This window comes from Quercus robur, chromosome 7, assembly GCF_932294415.1.
Source record: "Quercus robur chromosome 7, dhQueRobu3.1, whole genome shotgun sequence".
Lineage (NCBI taxonomy): Eukaryota > Viridiplantae > Streptophyta > Magnoliopsida > Fagales > Fagaceae > Quercus > Quercus robur.
The window spans coordinates 27,914,791-27,938,685 of NC_065540.1; the positions used below are offsets into that span (position 1 = coordinate 27,914,791).

At 35.4% G+C, this 23,895-nt stretch overlaps 2 protein-coding genes across 7 annotated transcripts in view; one reads left to right on the forward strand and one right to left on the reverse strand.

Moving 5' to 3' along the window:
• The window catches only part of LOC126693004 (tRNA-specific adenosine deaminase TAD2), a 32,540-nt gene extending 12,949 nt beyond the window's left edge, over window positions 1–19,591 (reverse strand). The window contains exons 1-4 of one of the 6 annotated variants that reach the window (XM_050388852.1): window positions 19,472–19,578; window positions 13,252–13,307; window positions 12,820–12,886; window positions 4,515–4,592 (exon numbers count right to left, since the gene is read on the reverse strand). In XM_050388852.1, coding sequence (XP_050244809.1) covers window positions 4,515–4,580 — 66 coding nt within the window. In that variant the 5' untranslated portion in view covers window positions 4,581–4,592; window positions 12,820–12,886; window positions 13,252–13,307; window positions 19,472–19,578. Of the gene's footprint in view, window positions 1–4,514; window positions 4,593–7,454; window positions 8,246–12,819; window positions 12,887–13,251; window positions 13,308–19,471 lie in introns of those variants that run through there. The other 5 variants (XM_050388854.1, XM_050388853.1, XM_050388856.1 and 2 more) reach the window with 5 other exon arrangements.
• LOC126693000 (putative pentatricopeptide repeat-containing protein At5g52630) overlaps window positions 1–20,979 on the forward strand; it is a 42,645-nt gene extending 21,666 nt beyond the window's left edge. The window contains exon 2 of the mRNA XM_050388848.1: window positions 20,893–20,979. The gene's annotated coding sequence lies outside the window, so the exon portion shown is untranslated. The remainder of the gene's footprint in view (window positions 1–20,892) is intronic.
• Window positions 20,980–23,895: the final 2,916 nt, after the last annotated feature.

The following is a 23,895-nucleotide window of genomic DNA, read 5'->3' on the forward strand; positions in this document are numbered from 1 at the left end:
ATATAAATAATGAAAAACAAAATATAAACTATAAATTATGACAAATTCATTAAAACTATAGTCTAAAAGAAGAAAAGATGAATATATATCAACAGGATTGTCTTTCCTGTTTATGTTGTTTTGGCAAGAAGAAATAAAGATAAAGGGAAAGATATTGATGATTTGTTTTATATTTTATCTCAGTTGCTTAAATGATAAGGAAAAATAATTAAAACTGACAATTTATAAAAAAAAATACAATTTCCTTTAAGTTTGGGAATCTAAACACCCACCTATTTTAAAGGGAATCCACATTCCTACTGAAAAGGGGTTAAAGGGGGAAATCCAAATTCCCCTAGCATCTGATTCCCTAGTGTGATTTGCAACCAAACATGAGAATCTTTAAACATTCCTAGGAATCTTAAAACATTACCCCATACCAAACGCCACATAAGTGTAATTGATAACAACTATTTTCACAATTCTACATCTACTTATTTTATTTTAAGTGACGCTGCGAATTCTAAAAGGGAGTGACAATTTGTAAAACCCAACACACGAGCCCAATCAATCAGAATTCTAACAAGCAAAAATTCCAACTGGGCCCTTGATCTTTCGAAATCTTTGAAAATCTGACTATTTCGCTCCTTTCACAATAGCCACATCCAACATAATGGGACGAAGTTCCAAACATCTGATGAGTGATTCCCGAACCAATTCCTCCACCCAAACAAGAGAAATCCACAATCCTCCTTTTTATCAAATTCTTATAAAAATATCTATTTCGTTTTCATTAACCATATTTTAGTTTTTAAAAAAAAAAATCTTTTTAATAAGTAACAAAATATATTGGAAGAGCACAAAAAGGATGCACCACCCTAGTACAAGGGAAAAATTATTAACATTTAAAAGATTAGCAACTCTAAAATCCAACACATTAGAAAAAGAAAGACAATCCATTGCTGCAATCCACTTGTAGAGCGTTCTAAGAAACACAAGGTTCAACACAATCTTCAGATGAGTTTGAACACAATGATTACTAATCAAGCTGCATTTGAACAGTCAAAGCTTGGCTCAATTCCGGATGTAATAGCACACTCATTTTGTAGATGACAGGCAGTTGTTTCCCATTCTTACAAGTCTAAAAACATGCCATGGGTGCATGCTTTCAGTGTCAATATTTCTCTAGAACATGAGAATAATCAAATGACAAGAGAAAGACAAAGGGGCTCTTTTTACTACTACTACTATCTCTTATAGGTTAAAGGTGATCTTCTAGCTAATAACTCCATATTCACTTGCAAAAACCATCAAACTTCTTAAATATAAAAAACAAAACACGAAAATACTATTTACACCCTTTTAGTTTGAGGTTGATTCAAAATTGGGCCCTTGACTATGAAATCCTGCAATTTACACCCTCAAGTATTCCAATAATGTCAATGCGCCCATTTCATCCATATCCATTAGAATTTGACCATCACAAAAGCGACAATTTTTTTAACAGAAAATAGAAAAAACATCGTCCTTTTTATGTAGGTTAATGGCAAAAATGTGACGGACCATAATGGAAGGGGCATATTGACATCATTATAATAGTTGAAGGCATAAATTGCAAGTCTCAAGTGGATACCCTCATTTTGGATCCTATCTTTCCATATATTTTCACTTATTCATCTTAACATTCTTATTTCAACTACACTCATTTTATGAATATGTTACTTCTTATTAGCCCAACATTCGGTACCATAGAGCATAGTTAGTCGTATAGTAGTCTCATGAAATTTTCCCTTTAACTTAATAGGTATTCTACAACCTCACAATACTCTTGATGTGTTTCTCCATTTCATTCATCTGCTCTTATCCTATGATTCACATTTTTTTTAATTTCTCAATCCTTATGAATTATTGATCCAAGATATCAAAAGCCCTCGCTCTTTCATATCTCTTTGTCAAATGTCTCTCTAAGAGACATGAACACGAATAAACTATATATGATGCATTGTTTAACTGATTTTTAACTGGAAGCTAGAATTGATAAAAAAAATTATATTTTTTTTTTATAAGTATTAAGATATATATATATATATATATATATATATATATATAAAAGAAGTCCGAATTTAATAAGGATAGAGTGTAAAATCCATATTTTACACCATTCAAGAAGAGATTGTCACATCAGCATTTTACATAAAATTCAATATATCCTACCAAAACCTAATAACATCTCAATAAACTCCCAATTTGGTTAAATTTATATATGGGTATTAAAATTGATTAGGTGTGGTTGTGCTTATTCTAAAATATGTGATAAGATGATGTGGCATGTTGGGACTAAAGGGATAAAACATGGATTTTACACCACATCCTTACAGAATTTAATCTCATAAAAAAAAAGGGTCACCCTAGTACATAGTAAGTGTATAGGGGTCAAGTACAAAAATTACAAGAATCAAGAAAATCAAATATAGAAGAGAATGATTGGTTTCGTAAGGCAGATAACCAATCCAAAAAAGTTCTAAAGAAAAATAACTTGAGGTCTGGTATGGATCTCTTAATATCTTCAAAACACATACTGTTTCTTTCCCTCTAAAGACACCACATTAAACAATGGGGAACAGTTATCCATATATGACCATTTCGATGATGACCAAACCGGCATTGCCAGCAAGCAAGAGCTCCCCAACTAACTTTGGAATAACCCAACTTACTCCAAATAAACCCAAAACCATAGACCACAAATCCATAGCAATCAGACAATGAAGGAAAAGATGGTCAACCGATTCACCATTACACTTGCACGTATAACACCAATCCAATATCCAAACCTTCATTTTTCGTAAATTGTCAATCATCAAGCATTTCCCCAAGGCAGCAATCCAAACAAAGAAAGCCACTCGAAAAGGGATCTTCTACTTCCAAATACTTTTCCAAGGGAAACAAAAAAATTTGAGCCCACTAGAAGACTATAATAAGCATTAACCATGAACCTCTTATTTCTATATGGTTTCCAACTCATTATATCCTCCCCAAACCCCTTTACTGAAGCGCCATGTTTGATATCCCCCTCGAGACAACCTCTAATTCCCAAACATGAAAGCTCCTAAAAAAAACTTACATCCCAAAAAAGGATCCCATTAGTGAACTTCATAAGCTCAGCCACACTTGCCTCCTTATCTCGGCAAAATCTAAACAATTTAGGATATCTGAAAACAAGAGGTATCTCCCTTCACCAACGATCTTGCCAAAACTTCACCCTCGACCCATCACCAACATCATACAGAATATAACTAGAAATAGAAGGCCATCCCCGACTAATATTTTTCCAGAAACCAACACCATATGGACCAGACACCAGAAACTGGACCAAAACACCAGCCACCCCATACATATCCATATTTCACCTCTATCACTTGCCTCCGAAGGGCATCCCTTTCAAGCTCAAATCTCCGTAGCCACTTCCCGACTTAGGTGGGATCAGCAGATTCAGCCCTAGGTAATGACCCTATAATCCTTTGCTTTTTTCCCCTGCTCTTCGAAAAGAACTTGACATGGCTACTTGTGTTGGAAAAAGAAAATCTCTAATTTTAATGACTTCAAAAGAAAATAATTTAATGCTTATTTTTTGGCTTGGCTAAGAATACACATGCATGCATATATAACAATGATTTTTATTTGATGACTAGCTAACAACCTGTTTTGTTGGGAAAGTAATGTGCCTGTCTTCTCATTATATTCAATTAACAGCTGCATTGTTTGGGTGGAAAATGTTTTGTACTGTTTCCACATTTTCCTATGTTTGGTAGATTGGAAAACATGGGTCAACAGAAAACTAACCTCTTAGTCAACAGAAAACACTCTTATTTTTGCTCCTCTTGTTTTCCGCAATTTTTCTGGGGAAAACAAGCCACAGAAAAGACTCCACCGACACCAATAGTATGCACACCTTCAAGGCTTCAATGCTTGTGTGGGTCTTTATTTTTGGGTAAAGTTTGTATTTTTATATTGGGAATTTGCAGTGGCTATTGTGCATTTCTGGTATTGAGTTTTAGTGATAAACATTTTTGGTAGATGCCCATTCTAATGAATTCCCAATGCATTTCTCAATGCAAATTCTGTAGGGTCAATCTCTTTTTTGGGTTTTTTATTTTTATTTTTTTATGAACTAGTTTTGGTTGACTTTGTAGTTGATTTACAAAATATATATGTCATGCATGATCCTTTATTGAACGGACCCTATCGCAGCCAAATCAAAAACTTGTTTTTATTCTCAATCCTAAGAGTTTTGCTTCGTAGAATTATATTGAATTACAAGAAATATTACTAATCTTTTGCATGTACCAAACATCAAAAAAAACATTTTCCAACTCTGTTTTAGGGATGCAACCAAACACACAAAAGTGAGTCAGTTTTCCAGATTATGTTTTCTAGAAAACGAGTCATTGTTTAGAAAACATTTTCGTCGAAACAAACGGAGTGTAAGTTATAAGTGGCAATAAGTCCTAGCATAAATGAGAAGGCCTATGCATTACCTGCTGTATCGCAAGTTCCATAAATGCAAGAGTATTGGGAGAGCAATCTTCCTCATGTGATGCCATCTAACCCAAAACCTAAAAAGAAGTAAATATTAGAAAAGATATGCAAGTGTAATATCATGTGCCTAGGCACCTGAGACAAAAGCAACATGTAATATTGGTTTGTATTTTGAAATCAGATCAGACTTACAATTTTAAAATAACAGAGAATGTATCTGTTTGGAATCCTATCCTAGAGAGAACGGAGAGGAGATTAGCAAGTTGGAAGAGAATGTATTTATCTAAAGGGGGTAAGGTGACTCTCATTAAAAGCTCACTCTCGTCTTTACCTACATACTTTCTTTCCCTTCTTCCTTTACCAGGGAAGGTGGCAAAGCGTATGGAGAAATTACAGAGAGATTTTTTGTGGAATGGGATTGGTGGTGAACCTAAAATACATTTAGTTAATTGGGCCAAGGTTTGTAGGCCTTTGCAGGTGGGGGGGTTGGGTATACGACGGTTGGGGAACTTTAATTCTGCCTTGCTAGGTAAATGGTTGTGGAGGTATGGCATGGAGACTGATGCTTTATGGAGGAGGGTTATAGAGGCAAAATATGGGAATACTTGGGGTAGTTGGTGTACGAAAAAGGTGAAAAGTCCTTATGGAGTCAGTCTGTGTAGATACATTAGAAGTGGCTGGTTGAACTTCTCTAAATTCCTTGTTTATGATGTGGGGGATGGTACTAGAGTGAAATTTTGGAAGCATGTGTGGTGTGGGGATGGTACTCTCCAAGAGGCATTCCCAGAGCTTTATCGTCTTAGTAGGTCAAAGGATTCCTCGGTGGTTGAAGTTATGGGTTGGTCTGCTGGGAGGTTTTACTGGAATGTGCAATTTCGTCGTCCACCACAAGATTGGGAAGAAGAAGCCTTTGACCGGTTTATGGAATTGGTCTATTCTTCGATAGTGCGGGGGTTTGGTTCTGATAAGGTTTGTTGGAAACTTGCAAGGAATAGAGGTTTTGAGGTTAGAGGTTATTATAACTCCTTCTACCCTCCTACTTTTGTTTCTTTTCCATGGAGAATGATATGGCAATCAAAGGTTCCTCCAAGGGTGGCGTTCTTTTCTTGGTCTGCTTCCTTGGGTAAGATCTTAACAACAGATAACCTTCGTAAAAGACGAGTGATGGTGCTTGACTGGTGCTATATGTGTAAGAGGAGTGGGGAGTCAGTGGATGATCTTCTACTTCATTGCTCCATAGCTTGGGAGTTGTGGTCCATGGTTTTCTGCTTGTTTGGTATTCAATGGGTTATGCCTCATACTATTCTTGAGTTGTTTGAGGCTTGGCAAGGAAAGTTTGTGCGACATCGCCATATTGATGTTTGGAGAATGGTGCCTCATTGCTTGATTTGGTGCATTTGGCGTGAAAGGAATGATAGAAGTTTTGAGGGTTGTGAACGCTCTTTACTGGAGCTTAAGTCTTTTTTCCTACACACTCTCTTTGAATGGAGTGTGGTTTTTTCTCATTTTTCTTGTTCTTCCTTTTCTTTGTTTCTTGACTGTTGTTCTTTTATTTCCTGACTTGTGCCCCCATAGTACATCCCCAATGTACAATTCTTTCAATTACATGACATAGTAGTTGATTTAGTTGCCAATCATGAAAAAATTGTACAACTTGCAATGAATGCAAAATCACTTAGTTGTCTTTTCTTTTCCCTTTTCATTTCTTAAAAATAGTAATTTGATCACAAACAAAAGATTAGCATCCAACACAAGATGAAAAACTATAACAAATATTTAATTTGTAAATCAGTCTGCAACTTTGAAACTCAAACTCTTATTGGCATACTATATTTCCTACAATATGAAGTCAAAGTCAATGTGCCTATTCTAAGGCAAACAAATTCCAAAAATTTATGTTAGAGAATGCATGCAGGATTCTTGAAAGCCCTTAACTTATATTTGACTTATTATTTCCTCAAAATTCAAATGCTGTACTTTTAGTTAGCTGAGAAAATGTTGGGAAATAAACTAAAAAACAAATCTCAAACCCTACTTAAAATTAAAGAAGAAAATATTAAGAGACCCATCCATATTTTTATCAAAAGGGAATGAAATAAAGCAACCCAATTATTGTCACAAAATTCTAAAACAAACCCAATTAATATTCTTCATCAAATACCTCTCCCCAAGAGCACAACCAAAAAGAAATCAAAAGCATAATTTATTTGGGTTGGGTCCCCACCCCCCAAAAAGCAACAAGTCGCAGATTCGAGTCTAAAAATGAACCTCTCCATAAAAAAAATAGGGGTGGGGGGTTATGGCTATCTACCAATCACTAATCCCAGACCCTACAGCAAAAGTGAGGTTTTGTACATTGGGTAAAACCTAAAAAAGGCTGGCTTGAAAGAAAAGGTGAAGGGAAGATTCAAACTATTGACCTCCACTTCAAGAAGCCAAATGTGCCATATATCCCTAGGGGTAAGATGTGGCACATTTTGGTCACTTTTTTCAACTCTTAAATCATACCCGTATCCAATTAATTAATCTCCTTCCTACTCAGTTGAACACGAAAACTGGAGTCTACTTTCCCAGGCAGGCATTACAGTCCCTTACTTTGCAACTAAAAATTGAAGTAAGGAGGGCAGGGTCTGCATTTACAAGTAACTAAAAGCTATACATATGCTTATATTCCCACAAGGCCAAGGTCACCCTTATGATCTAACTACCCAAAATTAAGGTTAAGATTAAGATTATAAATCAAATTTCAAATCATAAGAAACACAACCATAAGTTAAGCTGATCCATTATCATCAATTTACAGAACCACAAGAAACGAAATGTCATGAATAAATAATATAATTAGGGAAATGAAGAATAAGTGTAAGCAATTTTAGGTTGATTTGAAGTAGATGGTGTGAGAGAAGAGAAAAGTAGGAAGCGAAGAGAGGAGAGAGTACCTTTGTTTCTAGTTGAAGTTGTATGAAGCTTGTGCAAATAAAGGTATTAAAAAAGAAAGAAATAGGACCGCGGCAGATATTTCGTCTGTGATAAAAGGCGTTGCTTCTAACGGCACTGAAGGCTGAAGCTAGTCTCACTTTGGATATATCTTTAAGGTTGGAATGTGGGCCTTTCTAAAGTAAGCCCAAATAAATAATTTAAAAACCAAGGCTGTCGTTATTAAATCCACACCAAGGCCATTCTTTATAACCCATCAGAAGCCGATCACTATAATCATAAGCCCATCTTTGTGTGGCGGCCCAAAACTGATCAAGGTGTCTCCTCATCCTTTACACCTCGCGAGACCAAACACTACATTCCCTTAGTCTCTCACCCAGAGAAGTCGATGTTTGTGCCGTGTGCCTCGATGAGCACCGCGATGGTCACCGCAGTGATTTCGAGTTCAGATGCAGTGGATCCCAAGCCTCCTCAGACTCAAAGTGATCCGACATGTACGGCGTTGCCAGCCCAAGTGATTCTCGGCTCTGATGGTGCCGCTACTGAGGTCAACGGCTCCAATGAGTCCGATGAGGCTCTGAATGGGTCGTCCTCCACTGTAGCCTAAGTGTTTCATGGTTCTGATGGTGCTGCTACTGAGTTCATCAACGCCGATGAGTCAGTTGAGACTCTGAATGGGTCAACATCCATTGCAGAGGGTGAGGAGAATCTGCAATGAGATCTCCGATTGATCCTTCATGAGCATTTCGGTAATGTTATAAAGAAAGAGGAGAATCGGGTGGAAAGTAAGCCTAAATCCATTAGACCTCCTAAACCCACCCGCTATAATTGAATTCAAACTTACCAAATTATTAATTAGGTTAAATGGGCATCATCCAATTAGATCAAGTGATTATTAGGTTTTAATTAAAAACTCATTTAATCCAAAAACAATATATCCAAATTCAACTCAATCCTTTCCGTAATTAAAAAAAAAAAAAATAAATAAATAAAGAAGAATAATAAAACATAGTTTTTAATAATAAAAAATCTCGACTAAACAAATGAAAATTAACCATTCTATGATTTTCTCGGTAACCAAACAAAAACCCAAACTCTTTAATATTAAAAAAGAAAAAGAAAAAAAAAAAAGCATTACTCTCGGCTTCTCACTTTAACAGTTGTTTAGATAAGACTAGAAGGAGCACTTTAAAAAACAAAAAACAAAAACAAAAACAGAGAGCTTCAAATTCAAGTACATAATCCTCATTCTTCGATTATGTTCTTGTTTCTCAATTTCATTAACTCAAATTTACAGTAATGTCTTGGCTATTTAAATCGTTCCAATCCGACAATCCAGATTCGTCGGAGCAAGATCATGATGATCACAGCCCATCCATGACTCCTTGTGGCGTTAAAGACGACTTCTCCGCCCTCAGCTAAACCCTCGGCCGCTAGTTTCGAGGCATTGCCAACTTCCTAGCCCTACCACCACCTTCTTCAATTACAGTCGTTGATCCATCATTATCATCAGAATCACAATTGCAATCGCAACGGTCTTGTTGAAATCGGTGGAAGCTTGAAGAGTAGGTTGTCCCTTTTGTCTAGTACCAAAGCCGAAGAGGAGCAGAGTGAGAAAATCGACGAGAAAGTGACGGAAAATTAAAATGTTGATGTGTCATTTAAAAAATGCAAACTAAAATATTTTGGTACTTTGGTCTTTTTCACTTTAAGGGGCATTTTGGTAATTTTGATAATTAGTAATTGGGTGGATTGGGGTTTATCCATTATAATTGGGTTGGGTTGGGTTTGGGATAAAAACAATTAGTTAAATGGGTTTTAATGGGTGAATGAGTTTTATATACCCAACCCAATTATGCCCACCCCAAACTCACCCAAACCCACCCATTTGACACCCCTAATTCAGAGCAATAGGTCCTTGAATTACGAGATGGGAGGAGGGTGGCAGTTCTGATTTAGATTTCTCTATCATCGGATGAAGATGCCGAGGTTGTGGAAGAGCAAAATCAGCTGGCTTTGATTTAGTCAGACTCTGAGGTAGCGTCAATGGCTCAAATGGAAGGGGATATAGTAGTGGTGGAGGATTGGGTCTCAGATACTTTATCGGAGGAAGTTGAGCTCCTAAATGAAGAGTGTTTCTCTCCTCTGGCTGTTGAACCATTGGCTTTCTCTTTACCCTTGGCCTAGCAGTGGGTGTTAAGAGTACAACAAGGAATGAGCTACATTCAGAGTGGTTCCAAAGTAGGTTCAATGGATTTGATGATTTTCTGGGAACATCACTACAGTGTTTAAAAGAGCAAGCAACTAACTTTTTGTTGGCTGTTGAAGCTGAGTTAAAGCAGAGGGCCGATTTGGAACAAAACACATGAAATTTGAAGAGTTCGGGACTGAATGGTATTTGAGAGTTAAGAGGTCTTTTTAGCTTGATTAATTATGGCTCTACCTCAACAAGGTGTAGAGGTATTATTAGGGATAGGGCTTTGCTTGTTTCTCAATGAGTGTAAAGTTGTTGTCTTGGAATGTTAGAGGCTTAAATAGGTTGGAAAAGCAGCTACAGATTCGTAATTTGCTTCGTACTTGGAAGGCTGATACTGTGTGTTTGCAGGGGACTAAACTTGAGTGGATTATTAGAGGACTTGTTCGAAGCATTTTGAGTTGTCCTTATATTGATTGGCTGTACTTGGGTTTTGGAGGTGCTTCTGGAGATGTTTTATTGATGTGGGATTGAAGGGTGGTGGAAAAGGTGGAGGAAGTTGTGGGATTTTTTTTTTTTTTTTGTTTCTTGCAAATTTAAAAATGTTAGTGATCATTTTGAGTGGGCTTTCTCAGGAGTCTATGGGCCAAATTCAAACAAAAAGTGTCGTAAAATAGGGGAGGAATTGACCGAGTTGATTAGTTGGTGAGATTTGCCATGGTTTTTATGAGGCGATTTTAATATAGTCCGCTTTCCATTGGAGAGATTAGGGGGTGTAAGTTATACCTGGGCTATGCATGGTTTTTCTGATTTCAACGCTCTTCATAGGCTGATGGATATACCTATGGAAGGGGGTCTTTACACTTGGTCTAATACATCCTCAACATCAAGAATAGATAGGTTTCTCGCCTTTCCAATTCTGGCAGATCAGTCACTTTTTCCTCCCAAAAAAGGTTATCTAGAGTACTATCATATCATTTTCCAATTTTATTGGAAGGGGGGAGTCAATGGAGATGGAGAATTCCTTTTCGGTTTGAAAATATGTGGTTGAGAGCAGAGGAGTTTGTGGATAAAGTGAAGGTTTGGCGGGCATCTTATATGTGCCAAGGTACTCCTAGCTATATATTGGCTAAGAAGTTGACATCTTTGAAATTAGATCTAAAAAAGTGGAATGAAACAGAGTTTGGCAATGTCACCTTTAAGAAGCAGCAACTTTGGAGTAAGTTGAATGCTTTGGATGCTAGAAGGGAGACGCACGCTCTAGGGTTCTCCACTTGAGGGAGGGGTACAAGATTTTTTTCATAAGATGGCGAATTCTAATAGAAGAAATAATGGTATTGAGAGCCTGTTGTTAATGGCAGTTTGTCCTTCGATCAAGGTATAATTGAGAATTGTATAACTCATTTTTTCATGAATTTATACTCTGAACAACAAGTGATTCGACCTTTTCCAGATGTGCTGGAATTTCCAATGATATTCAGAGATAATGCGGTTTGGTTAGAGAGACCTTTTGAGGAGGTAGAGGTTTTTGAAGTCATTCAAAATTTCAATGGTGATAAATATCCTAGGCAAGATGGGTTTCCAATGGCATTTTTTCAAGCTTGCTAGGAGATTCTCAAATCTGATCATATGGTTGTCTTTCATCATTTTTATGCAAGAGGTCAGTTTAAAAAAAGTCTGAATGCAACATTCGTTACTCTCATTCCAAAAAAAAATCTACCACTATTGATGTCAAGGATTTTCGTCCGATTAGTCTTATTGAGGGGGTTTACAAAATTATTGCTAAAGTCTTGGCTACTCAATTACACGCGATCATGACAGATATAATCTCATCTCTATAGAATGCTTTTATGAAGAATAGGCAAATTCTTGACCTTGTACTTATTGCTAATGAATGCTTAGACAGTAGATTGAAGACTAGTCTACCAGGGTTACTCTGCAAACTAGATGTTGAGAAGGCTTTTGATCATGTAAATTGGGGTTTCCTTATGAAGTTGTTAGAACGCAATGGGTTTCCTAATAAGTGGAGGCAGTAGATTTTCTTTTGTCTATCTATTGTTTGTTTCTCAATATTGATTAATGGTTCTCCATGTGGGTGTTTCGAGAGTTCTAGAGGGTTGAGAAAAGGCGATCCATTGTCTCCTTTGCTGTTTGTCTTAGTCATGTAAGCCCTTGGAAGAATGTTAGACAAAGTTGTCCATGAAGGTCGCCTGTCAGGCTTTCGTGTGGGTAATTTAGAGGGAAGATCTTTAGTGGTGTCTCATCTCCTCTTTGTTGATAACACTCTAAATTTCAGTAATGCCGATCTTGATCAGCTTCTGATTCTCTATATAGTGCTCATTTGGTTTGAGGTGGGCACTGGTTTAAAAATAAACCTAAGCAAGTCAGAATTGGTTCCTGTTGGAGTGGTGCATAATATAGAGTTACTGCCGTCTGTTCTTGGCTACAAGCAAGGTAGTCTTCCTATGAAATATTTGGGTCTTTCTTTGGGTGCTAAACTCAAGGATAAGACAATATGGAACCTGATTCTAGAGAAGATGAAAAGGAGATTAACGGGATGGAAACGTTTGTATTTATCCAATGGAGGTAGAGTTACTTTAATTAAAAGCACTCTATCAAATTTGCCTACTTATTTTCTATAGAGTTCCACAAATAACAAACTCACTATCCTAAGAAAATATACTAAAACAATCCATCAATTAACATAGCTCCAAAAGAAGTCTTCAATCTATTTCTCCAATGATCTACCACCAAAAGATATTCCACTGCTCTAATCTGAAAGGGTGGAGAAGAGGGAGTGAGCTAGAAGCCCAATAAGAGACTACATAACATGAAGATGTCTTTCAAAACAAAATAATAGTATCATTGACAAAATATAATCTTTACAAAACATTTACAAATAGTTTTAACAATAATATAATCTATTCTATAAAACTGTCAGAAAGAAAACATTTACTATAGCACTGTAATCTGTAAATAAAATGATAACCACTTTAATTAGCCAAAATACACTAAATAGGTAGAAACAATATATTATAGTAATAAATAATTTTTCCACTTATAAAAATCAATAACAATAAAACAAAAGTTTGATATGAAAAACATTAGTCAGACAAAGACATAAACTGCTAAACACTCGGTGGGTGATTCCCATAGGGAACGATAACACTAACCTCAAAGAGGCAACACTGGCTCCAAAGAGCAAATGATAACACTGACACCGAAGAGCAAACGATAACACTGCACCATACCACAATAACACTACATCGGCCGAAGACCAACACTTAACCCTATGTTGGCAAAGGTTGCAGACTGTCTAGCTGACCGTTTGAAAACATTTTTACTTTATTACAATATTGCCAATACTAATCATATATCATATGACAAATACTTTCTCAAAAATATAGTTTTGAGTCATTCTTAGCATATATAGTTTCAAAATAATATACAAGAAATAATAAAACACAGGTATGTATAAAGTATTGACAATGTATAAGTTTTTGAAAACTTCACTTTTGCAATTATGTATATATAAATATATTTTTACCAAAAATATATATAAATATACACGTCTTGAGAGATGTCATGTTCTGAAGTCCACTTACCTCTAGTTGCTAAACCAAGCTTTACTTCAATTGTCCGAAAAGATGTCAACTAGAACCTAATTAAGGATTAAATAACTCAATAAGAGCAAGTTTTGAATAACCAAAAAGTCCTCTTATAAAACTTTTCCTTAGCCACTAAGAAGATTTCACAATATAAAATTTAACATATCTTTCTAATATACATCATACCTATTCTAGATTTTATATAATTGTAATGCATTTCCTAAAACTAAAATCTGTTATACCTATATATAAGTACACGTAGACCATCTGAACACCACCCTAGGACCCTAGGACATCTACAAGTGCTTAACCTATAAAGGATGTGATGCTACTCCACGTACATATATGAGGACCTGTTTCAAAATCAAATCAAATAATGCACGTCTATAATAACACTTCTATGATAACTTCTATTCTTATGCAATTGTTAGTATAATGCTAATATTTTCAAGCAGCCTAGAGATGAAGGTTCCTTAATCAAATATGTGTTCAAAGATATCAATAAGGCATGCATATATAGATGTTTACCTCAATGCAATGAATTTGATGGCTCCCCCTAGCAGTGCCACGGTCTTCTATCTTTTAAATTTTGAGAAACCCTAATTCTCTACTCTTAAACTCTTATACGCTAAACACAGATTTTTTTTTTTTTTTTTTTTTTTCAAATCTTGCAGTCTCTCTCTACCTTTCACGTGACTAATTTAAAAGACCCGGTATATATACCTCTATAACAACACTCCAATTCAGTATAGGAAGATCAATCCCACTCCAATTAGTACTCTTTAAATAACACTCCTACTTAGGCTAGAGTTTAAGACCCACTAAAACTTAAATAAGCTTCCAAGACTTTAATTCCCAATTAAACTCAAATTAAGGTTGTTTAGATAGGCTAGAACTCTAAAGAATTCCAATAACACTTAAACTCCTAATCCAAAAAGGTTTTAATCTCTAATCCTTTTCCTTAACTAATAAGGAGACTAAGGGGCTATTTGGATTTGCTGTTTCCATAACTCATAACTCAAAAATGGTGGGACCCATGGTTGAGAAGTTCGTTTGAATTTTGATTTTAGTTTTTGTTTCCATCACTCAATTCTCTGATTTTTGAGTGATGAGTTATGGAAACTGAAAACACATTTTAGGTGTTTTCAGTTTTCATAACTTTGTTTTCGATGGCATTTCTGTAATGAAACTCACAACTCTCTCACTGTTCAGCCACAATGTTTGACTTTTGCGTTTTTTTTTTAATTTAAAAAAAAAAAAAATTTGAAACAAAAAGTAATGGCAGAACTGAGTGACGAGTGCCAAACGGGTGGAGTTGGGGAAATTGGGGTATTTTAAGTGATAAGTGATGAGTGACGAAAATTGAGTGAGAAGTGATGAGTGATGACAAAAAAAAAAAAAAAAAAAAAAAAAAAAAAAAAAATCCAAACAGCTCCTAAAAGTTTAATATGAATAATCCACAAAATAACTCTCACGTTACATCTTTTATTTATTTTCTTTGTAGATATCTTTGTTTCCTATCCCTGCTGCTGTGGCTAATTGAATTGAAAAATTCAGCGAAATTTCTTATAGGGTGGGATAGGGAACGAACCCAAATTTCACCTAGTTAAATGGGCTACTATTTGTACTCCTTTATCTTCGGGTGGCTTGGGGATAGGAAAGTGAGACCTTTTAATGAAGCTTTACTTGGGAAGTGGCTTTGGAGATTTTGGCTTGAGAAGGATGCCTTGTGAAGGCAAGTGATAAAGGTGAAATATGGTTGTAGATGGGGTGGTTGGTGTTCTAGTTTTGTTCCTAGTCCTTATGGTGTTAGTTTATGGAAAAATATTAGTTGGGGATGGCCTTCATTTTCTCGTTACATTCTATATGATATTGGTGATGGGTCGAGGGTAAAATTTTGGCATGACCGTTGGTGTGAGGAGACACCACTTGCTGTTAGTTATCCAGAATTGTTTTGATTTTGGTTTTGATTTTGCAGAAATAAGGAGCAAGTGTGGTTGAGCTTATGAAGTTCACTAATGGAGTCCTTTTTTTTTTTGGGATTTAAGCTTCTTAAGGGGTTTTCATGTTCGGGATTTGGATGCTGTGTTAAGCTTCATGGTTACCATATATGGCTCATTAATAAGGGGGTTTAGGGAGGATAAGATGTGTTGGAAAACAGATAGAAGTAAGGGGTTTATGGTTAGAGATTATTATTGTCTTCTAGCGGGTTCTATTGATTTTTGTTTTCCATGGAAAAGCATTTGACAGCAAAAAATTCCTACTCGAGTAGCTTTCTTTGTCTGGACTGCTGATTTGGAAAAATGCTTGACAATTGACAATTTGAGAAAAAGGAAGATTTTGATATTGGATTGGTGTTATATGTGCAAGTGTAATGGTGAATCGGCTGACTATATTTTTCTCCATTGTCCAGTTCCTATGGATTTGTGATCTATGGTTTTTGGTTTATTTGGAGTAAGTTGAGTTATGCCACAATCAGTTGTTGCGCTTCTAGCTTGCTAGCTAGGTCGGTTTGGTCGTCATTGAAATGGGAATATATGAAGAATCATTCCCCATTGCTTAATGTGGTGTCTTTGGAAGGAAATAAATAGTAGATGTTTTGAAGATATTTAGAGATCCATACCCGACCTTAAGCCTTTTTTCTTTAGAACTTTATTGGATTGGTTGTCTGTTTTGCAAAACTAATCAATCTCTTCTCTTTTTGTTTTTCTTGATTCTTTTAATTTTTATTCTTAATTGTTGACCTCTGTACACTCCTTGTGTACTAGGGTGTCCTTTTTTGATATCAATAAAGTGTATTACTTATCAAAAAAAGAGGAAGAAGAAATAGGACCACGCAGAGTTGAGCGTGAAGACGGGAGCCAACGTAAGCCTAAAGTATGGGCAGAATCAAATTCCACTTGGTATGGTAGGCTAATTATTTTAAAAAATAATAGTGTATTGTGTATTTTAGTAATCTAGTCGCTAGCCCGTGCGATGCACAGGATAATTAAATAAATATTAAAACTAAAGTTTACTTGAAGATATTATTGTTGGAAAAAACACATGTTTGTATCCCATACAAAACATACGTAGCAGAAAAACTAACGAATCTACTTCATTTGCAATTGATAACATGTACTATGTAAATTTCAAAATATAAGAACAAGAGAGTGTACCTTGGTGCGATGAAATTCAAAACCAAAGATTAAAAGTGTAAGATTAGAAGTACTTGGGAACACTTTTAATCTTCACTTCAATTCCACTTGTGCCCAAAAAGTGTGGTCTCTCAATCAGTTTATATGTGTATGTTCAAGGGAGAATAAGAGAGTGTCCTACACTCACATACAAACCATTTCATTTACTTACAAAATTCTGTATGTTTCTCTCCTTATAATTGATTATCTAATTGGACTAGCCTTTTGGGCCATTCCAATTGGGCTTTAGTATGTGGTTTGGAGTGAAACCAAAATGGAACAAATAAGACTCTAGCTCCAATGGGCCTTGGACTTTTCTGTCAACTCTTGACAAGTCCAAAGTTACCATTAATTATATTTAATATCACTATATAAATATAATTGTACTCTAAACTTTATTAATAAATTATATCCCAAGACTTTATTATACGTGCAACTCCTTCATAAAATATTCGTAGTAATACAAAGTCATGAATGTAGACTACCACTTTGAAGATTACTACATCTTAATTCTTGAGTACCAGGTTTAATCCTTTAAGTTATTTATCATATATTTATGAAATTCAATTTTATAAATATATACTTTAGTAACTCTCTACTAAAATAGTTAGGCCTAACATTTTGAATAACCAAACCCGTTAAACTTATCTCAAAAGAATATTTTATATCTCCATTAAGAGATTATGAATTCCATCTAGAGAATACATGTTCCATCAACACTAAATGTGGCTGCCCAACATACTGAGATTTTGATCGTGACTTTAGATCTCAGTCCTGATATATCAAAGTAACCTACACTTTATGATTATGTCCATTATTATTTCAAGATTAAGAGTTGATATAAATAGAAGTCGTGAGATTTATTATTCATTTGACAGTCGTTAGGAGAATAATAAATCTCACGACGGTCCAGTTCAATATGTCTTAACTCTTAAAACATATCAACATATCAACTAGAAGTCTCCACTTCCATGATTAAGACAAATTATCTTAGTTGATATGTTATAGTCTTCGTAGATGAAATGCCCAATTTCATCACCAATTACAAACTAAAATTTTGAGTTTACAAAGAACTTGTGACTAATATCTTCTGTAACTAAATCACATAAATTACATACTATGCATCTCATGGACTATATGATAATGTTCCAATATTCATGTTACCATTATTTTAGATAATAATAAAACAATTTTATTAATCACAATATTAAGTCATATATAATGTCATACATAATGTCATACAATAAGATTTAAGGGTACTAATCCTTACAACTATGACTTGAAAATGATAACAAAAAACTTAGGCTACATGAATGCAATTCATATGTAGTTAAATCTATTACTATAAAAGTGCTCTTACATTTGTTTTGATAATTGCTAATAATTTAAGAAGACAAAAGAATCACTCCATAGTGTAAACATATAACTGCTCTCAATATAGTGACTTCTTAAAATTAGCCTATGACATCTACCTAACCAATTGTAACTCCAAAAGTTCTTACATGTAGGCACTTTGAACAAATCATCATCTTTATTTGCAAGGATACAGTGGTAATGGTACAAAAGATGGACGAAAAACTTCTTTAAATTAGTTAATTAATATAGGCCCAGCAGAGTAAATTTAGAAGACATCGTGTCTTCATATTGCAATAAGCAAACTAAGATTATGTCCTCTACCTCCGCCACTCACTACCATCAATGTTTGCGCCTCGATGCCACTGTTCTCCAAGTTTTCCCCTCTCTTCTCTCCTCTTTGTCATCACTATTATCTATAAATTTCTAGAGTATATTTTAATACCTCATTCTAGATGACTAACACTTGGCAAATAACATATCCAAGGGCTAGAAAAAACTCACATCTATTTCTTCCTCCAACATCTCATTCCATAGAAATTTCAGATTTTCTCTCCATTTGTCTTTCTTTCTCTCTCTCTCCAACATCTCTTTCTTCTCTTCTTTGTCCCTCACCCTTTTCTCTCTCCATCATCAAAACTATCACTTGGAGCCTTTTTCTCAGTTCCTTATACTACAAAATTACAATCCCTATCTCTTCAGATCTGTCAAGGATTTCAATGTTGCTTTGATTCCCATGAAGGAAAAGATTTGATTTTGGGTGGTCATCATGTTAATGGATGGGTTTTATCAAAATTTGGTTTCTGCAACTTTTTAATACATATAAACTGTCTTGTGGTACAACCCCTCTTTTGCAAAGAAATCACTCGAGTACACAAGAAAATAAATTGAAGAAAACCAGCCAAACATAGACCGATCTCTAGTGAAAAGATTTGAAGGAAAGCATTTTCTTGATTTTTTGCTCAAGATCAAATCTTGTTCTTCTCTAGAAAGCCATGGTCTAAACACCTTTGTTGATCAGCTAGTTGTGATGATGTTGGAGAGACAGAAAAAAGACAAATGAAATGATGTTGGATGGACTATTCTTTCTAGCACTAGATGATTAACTAACAGGTTCAAGTTGTGGGATGATAGTGTTGGGCTATTGGGGAAACACCACCTTTTGGAACTTAAAAACCATTTTTAACTTAAAGTAGTGGTTATTATATCATATCATCTTCCCTATAGATAGGATTAAGCTTTAACTTGGGTTGGTGATTTATATGATATTGTAGACATCATATGATAACATGTTCCTCTTCCATTTATCTCATGTTCGCTTTACCTTTTTAAAATTTACAATTTTCTATCTTAAATGGGGTACAAGTTTTCATCTCTGGAATCAAACTAGTAGAGCAATGTTGGCTAGCAAATAAAAAAGTTTTGAGAATCAGGCCTGCAAGAACACTAAATAGGGTTTACTCTAAACTTTCTTATGCAAATTTTTTTCATAGGTATATAAATTAAAAAATAAAACAACACACATAATTATCAAACAACCCAAATATTAAATAAAATAAAAAAAACATGTTCAGAATATTTCTCTAAAACCCACAAAATTTTTTTAAACAAATTCCCCATCTTTCTAGTAAGCATAGCAAGGAGAAGCATAGTAACCTAAGTATTAAGCATTATACAAATTCACATACCTATCAATGACAAAGAGGAGAGAAGACGAAGGAAATTTTGGAGAACAGTGGCATTGAGTCGCAGAAGACGGTGGTGGCGAGTGGCAAGTGGCAGAGAGAGAGATATCGTAGTATCTAAAATTCTAATACTAAAGTGTCGTCGTTTTAATCTGATGTTACAATTTATAAATGGGTCTAAAACGACGCCATTTTGTATTAGATTTTTGGAAGAAGAAAAAAAAAAAAAAAAAAAAAAAACTTAAATGAAATGATGTTGTTTCTAACTCACTTTCACGCTGCACTAGTATTCTCTTTCTCTCGAAATTTCTTGTATTTTAACAGAAAAGGCTTACCGACCACCGCACCAGGAACCTTTGGTGGAGCTTTGAGCGGTCGGCACTGGTGAGTTCTTGAACAGGCCTAGACTTCTATGTCAGAATTTCATAGGCAAACAATTAAAGGAAAAGAAGAATGCTTCCATTAAAGTTATTTCCTTCTAATCTGATGGGGATAACTATGAACCTGAACCTACATGAAATTTAGCATGGAAGATATAAAGTAAATCTATTGATTTATTATGATATAAGCAAGATTAGGGACCCCCACCAGTTTTTGGAAGTATCATCTATTGGACTGGTTCTTAAAATTGTGTTCTTGTAGTATATTGCCTTACTTTGTTTAGACAAGGTTTTTAGAATTTTATTCATTTTTTGTTCAACTCGTTATTAAATGTTAATTGATATTAGATTCTATCACTGATTCGTTTTATCCTTATATGTGCATTGTATTGTTAATTATTGTGCAACACTTAGTACATATGCTTTATACATGTTGTAAGTTGTGACTAGGGATGGCAATTCGTGTTTATGTGTCGGGTTCGTGTTGTGTTAACTCATGAGTATTTGACTATATAGGTCAACACTAACCCTACATGTTTATTAAACGGGTCAAGATTCTTCAACCCTAACACGACCCATTTATTAAACAGGTCAGTTGTGTCGACCTGTTTATCAAATTTTATCAAAATGAAGAAAAAAAAATTATGAAAAAACAAACAAATAAATATTTTTAATATAAAATCCAGAACTCAAGAGTAATTGCATCACAAATAATTATTCAAAACTAAAGCATATCCCAATATCACAAATAATTAATCACAATATGTCCAAAAAAAAAAAAAAAAACCACATCAACTAATAAGTTTATATACCTAACCCAAATATGACACGAACCTATTAAGCCTTAACTCATAACCTGCTAATTTCGGGTCGTGTCGTGTTGAGTTCACAGGTCATGTCCAATTTTGCCACCCCTACCTGTGACAAGTTCCTTAACTATAGATCCTGTGGAGCTTAATATTGTAGCGTAGGAGTTTCTATTGCTGTTTTCAATCAAGTATTAACTTGTTAGCGTTTCAGCCTCTTAATTTTGCGATTGAGCAGATGCTACTGAAAGTTTGAGTACTGAAGCAGATGACAATGGAGTACTCAATAATGGTTATGCTATCAATTAGGAGATGGAACTGTAATATTTGTTGCCACAAGTTGGTGAGAATTTTATCTTCTTACCCCTTTTGTTTTCGTTAAAGTATGCTTTTGGAATAATTGCTATCATTCCAATATATCTGAAGTTTTTCTTTTTCTTCCAATGTAACATTTTATGAATTAATTTGTTGCCTATTAATATGTTATGGTCTATTTTGACTAGAGTCTAAGTACAAGTCATCACTTATTTATAGTAGTTACAGGAAAACAAATGACAAAAGGTAAATTCCATCAGCTTCAGCACTCAGCAACGTTGGTCATTGGTAGCATGCTTGGGTTCCCACAAGCTTTGTCCTCATTTTTGCTGCTAAACCAATATCTACATGGGTGTAGAGACTAAGTTTTCTTTCACTAGTGCTACAATCAATTGCTATTATGCTTATTGATGATTTATGTCATGATGCAGTGTACGGAATTTTATTGTCTTTTGGTGCTTGCGGAAGTAACAAATATATGACTTTGGGGTCTGTTATGAATTCATAACAGACCCCAAAGTTTTTCACACTAAGGCTTGATAGTTTTTTTTTTTTTTTTGGGTAGAAATGGAAGGTTTTATTTACTTATAACAAAAGTTCATACAACAGCATCATTATTCGACCTTCGGGCACATAGTCAACTACTCCCAAGGCTAGCCAAATCCCTTACTAAGTAGTGGTATACAAAACTAGGACAAGTATTATAGACAGTTAGAAGATGTTGTTGGTGGGTTCCCCGTTTTGCTAGGGCATTTGCGCATTCGTTTTCTTCACAATACATATGGCGCGCCTGCGCCTCCCACGCCTGCCCCATGAGGCTCCTGCAATCACATATTAAAGACAACACATCAGGAGGGTAAGTAGAATTTGTATCAGTTAACTAGGATAAAACTATTACAGAATCAATCTCAAGTTGGATAAATTTGAATCCCAATTCCCATGCTAACAGGAGACCCTGCCTAACTACTTCCAACTCTGCCATATTGTTAGTTGCTGTATCCATATTTAGAGAGAATCCTGATATCCTTAAGCCTAAGCTATCACGTAGTAGTCCCCCTATGCTGACCATCCTTGGGTTACCTATGGAACTACCATTCGTATTTAGCTTTATATTTGGTTCATTTGGCACAGCCCATCTAATAATTTGCGGTGTCCTAACTTGAACTGGTCTATCAGAACTGGCTAAGAAAAAATATTCGGTTGCTGCTTGCACCGTTGTGTAGACTAGGCTATGCTGGGATCAAGATTGGTTCTTACAAATTTGTTCATTTTTGGCTAATCATAAATTCCAACATAGGAAGGGAAAATATATTTTCCAAGGGAGTTGCTGGTGCAGAATTACACTATTTGCAGTAGCATTGCTCTACATTAGCACTACAGCACAGCCAAGCTTGTAAAGGCATGTGAAAAAAGGAAAGTGGCAGGATCCCTGGGGATTGATCCTAAGCCTCCTTAGCCCAGTGGCAATCACGTAATATATGAATTGTTGTTTCCAGATTGTTGCATCTAGGACATTGTTCATTAATATTTAGGCGAGAAAATGCTAAATACTACCTTGTGGGAACTTGATTGAGCATGGCTTTCCAAAGGAATAGTTGGATCTTTTTGGGGCATTGTAATTTCCATATCCAGTTCCACAACTATTTATCTAGAGGCACTTGTTTTTGTTGGTATAAAAAATTTGATGCCGAACTAACCGAGCAAATACCATTATTATGGGGCCATACAAAGGAATCTGGGAGCCTAGTAATCTGTGCCACTGGAATACCTCTAATAAGGTGCTCAAGTTGTGTTGGGAGAGGAACATGGAGAGAGTTGAAAGTCCAAGTATGATTATTTTGCAATGAGTTAACTCGGCAGTTTTCTTCATTTTGCATTAGCGATCCTGCAATGCGACTTCGGAGGGTGCCCCTAGGGATCTAGTGGTCATCCCATACCCTAATAGTTTGCCCATCCCCTACTATCCATTTCGTAACCATTGTATTCCGTCAAATAGCGCTTTCCAAATATGGGACCCTCTAGGGGTTCTAGCACTCTCAAACAGGCTCGTACTTAGGAAATATTTGGCTTTTTAGACTTGGGCCCAGAGCATATTGGGCTTTTGATACAGGTGCCAAGCCTAGTTCATAAGGATTGCTTGATTTCTATGTCGGATTGATTGTATCCCCAAACCCCCTGCTTCCTTTGGAAAGGTTATCATGTCCCAACTAACTGTATGATAGCTCCACTGTTGGTTTGTATCTTCGCATAAGAACTGGCGACTTAATTTGCCTAATTGCTGACTAACTTTCTGAGGAAGCAGTGTTGTTTACATGGCATAGATGAGGATGGAAGCCGCCGAAGATTTAACTAATATGGCACGACCAGCCATTGAAAGATATTTGGCTTGCCATTCTTTCAATTTTCTTTTGAATTTTGTCAACTAAATATTGGTATGCACTTGTCATTCAGCAGGTGGTGAAAATGGGGATCCCTAAATAGGTGCCTAGATGCTTCGTGGTTGGAATGCCAAATATTCCTACCACTTGATCTTTTGTTCGTCGATAGTTCTTGTTATCAATGTCTTTTGTGCTTGTAATTCCAACATTGGGGTTGTGTTTGTGCTTTGCACTCTAAAAAATAATAGTAATAATAATATAATAAAATCATATCTTACCTCCAATGTGCCTATGGATAATGTGAAAAATGAATTAGCAGAAGACAACTCAAGTATGTATAAGTTCACTGTCAATTTCTTTAAGATTTTATCTCTTCTTACCGTGTGTGTGTTAAAATATTTAGTATTCTTAAAAATAAAAAAATAAAAAAAAGTATGTACAAGCTTAGATTGCCCATGTTTGGTTTTCAAAATTTATCAGATATGCGGACTTTCATGTGCAAACTGTACATGCTGGGGAGAAGAGCATGTGGTTGAAACAATATATAT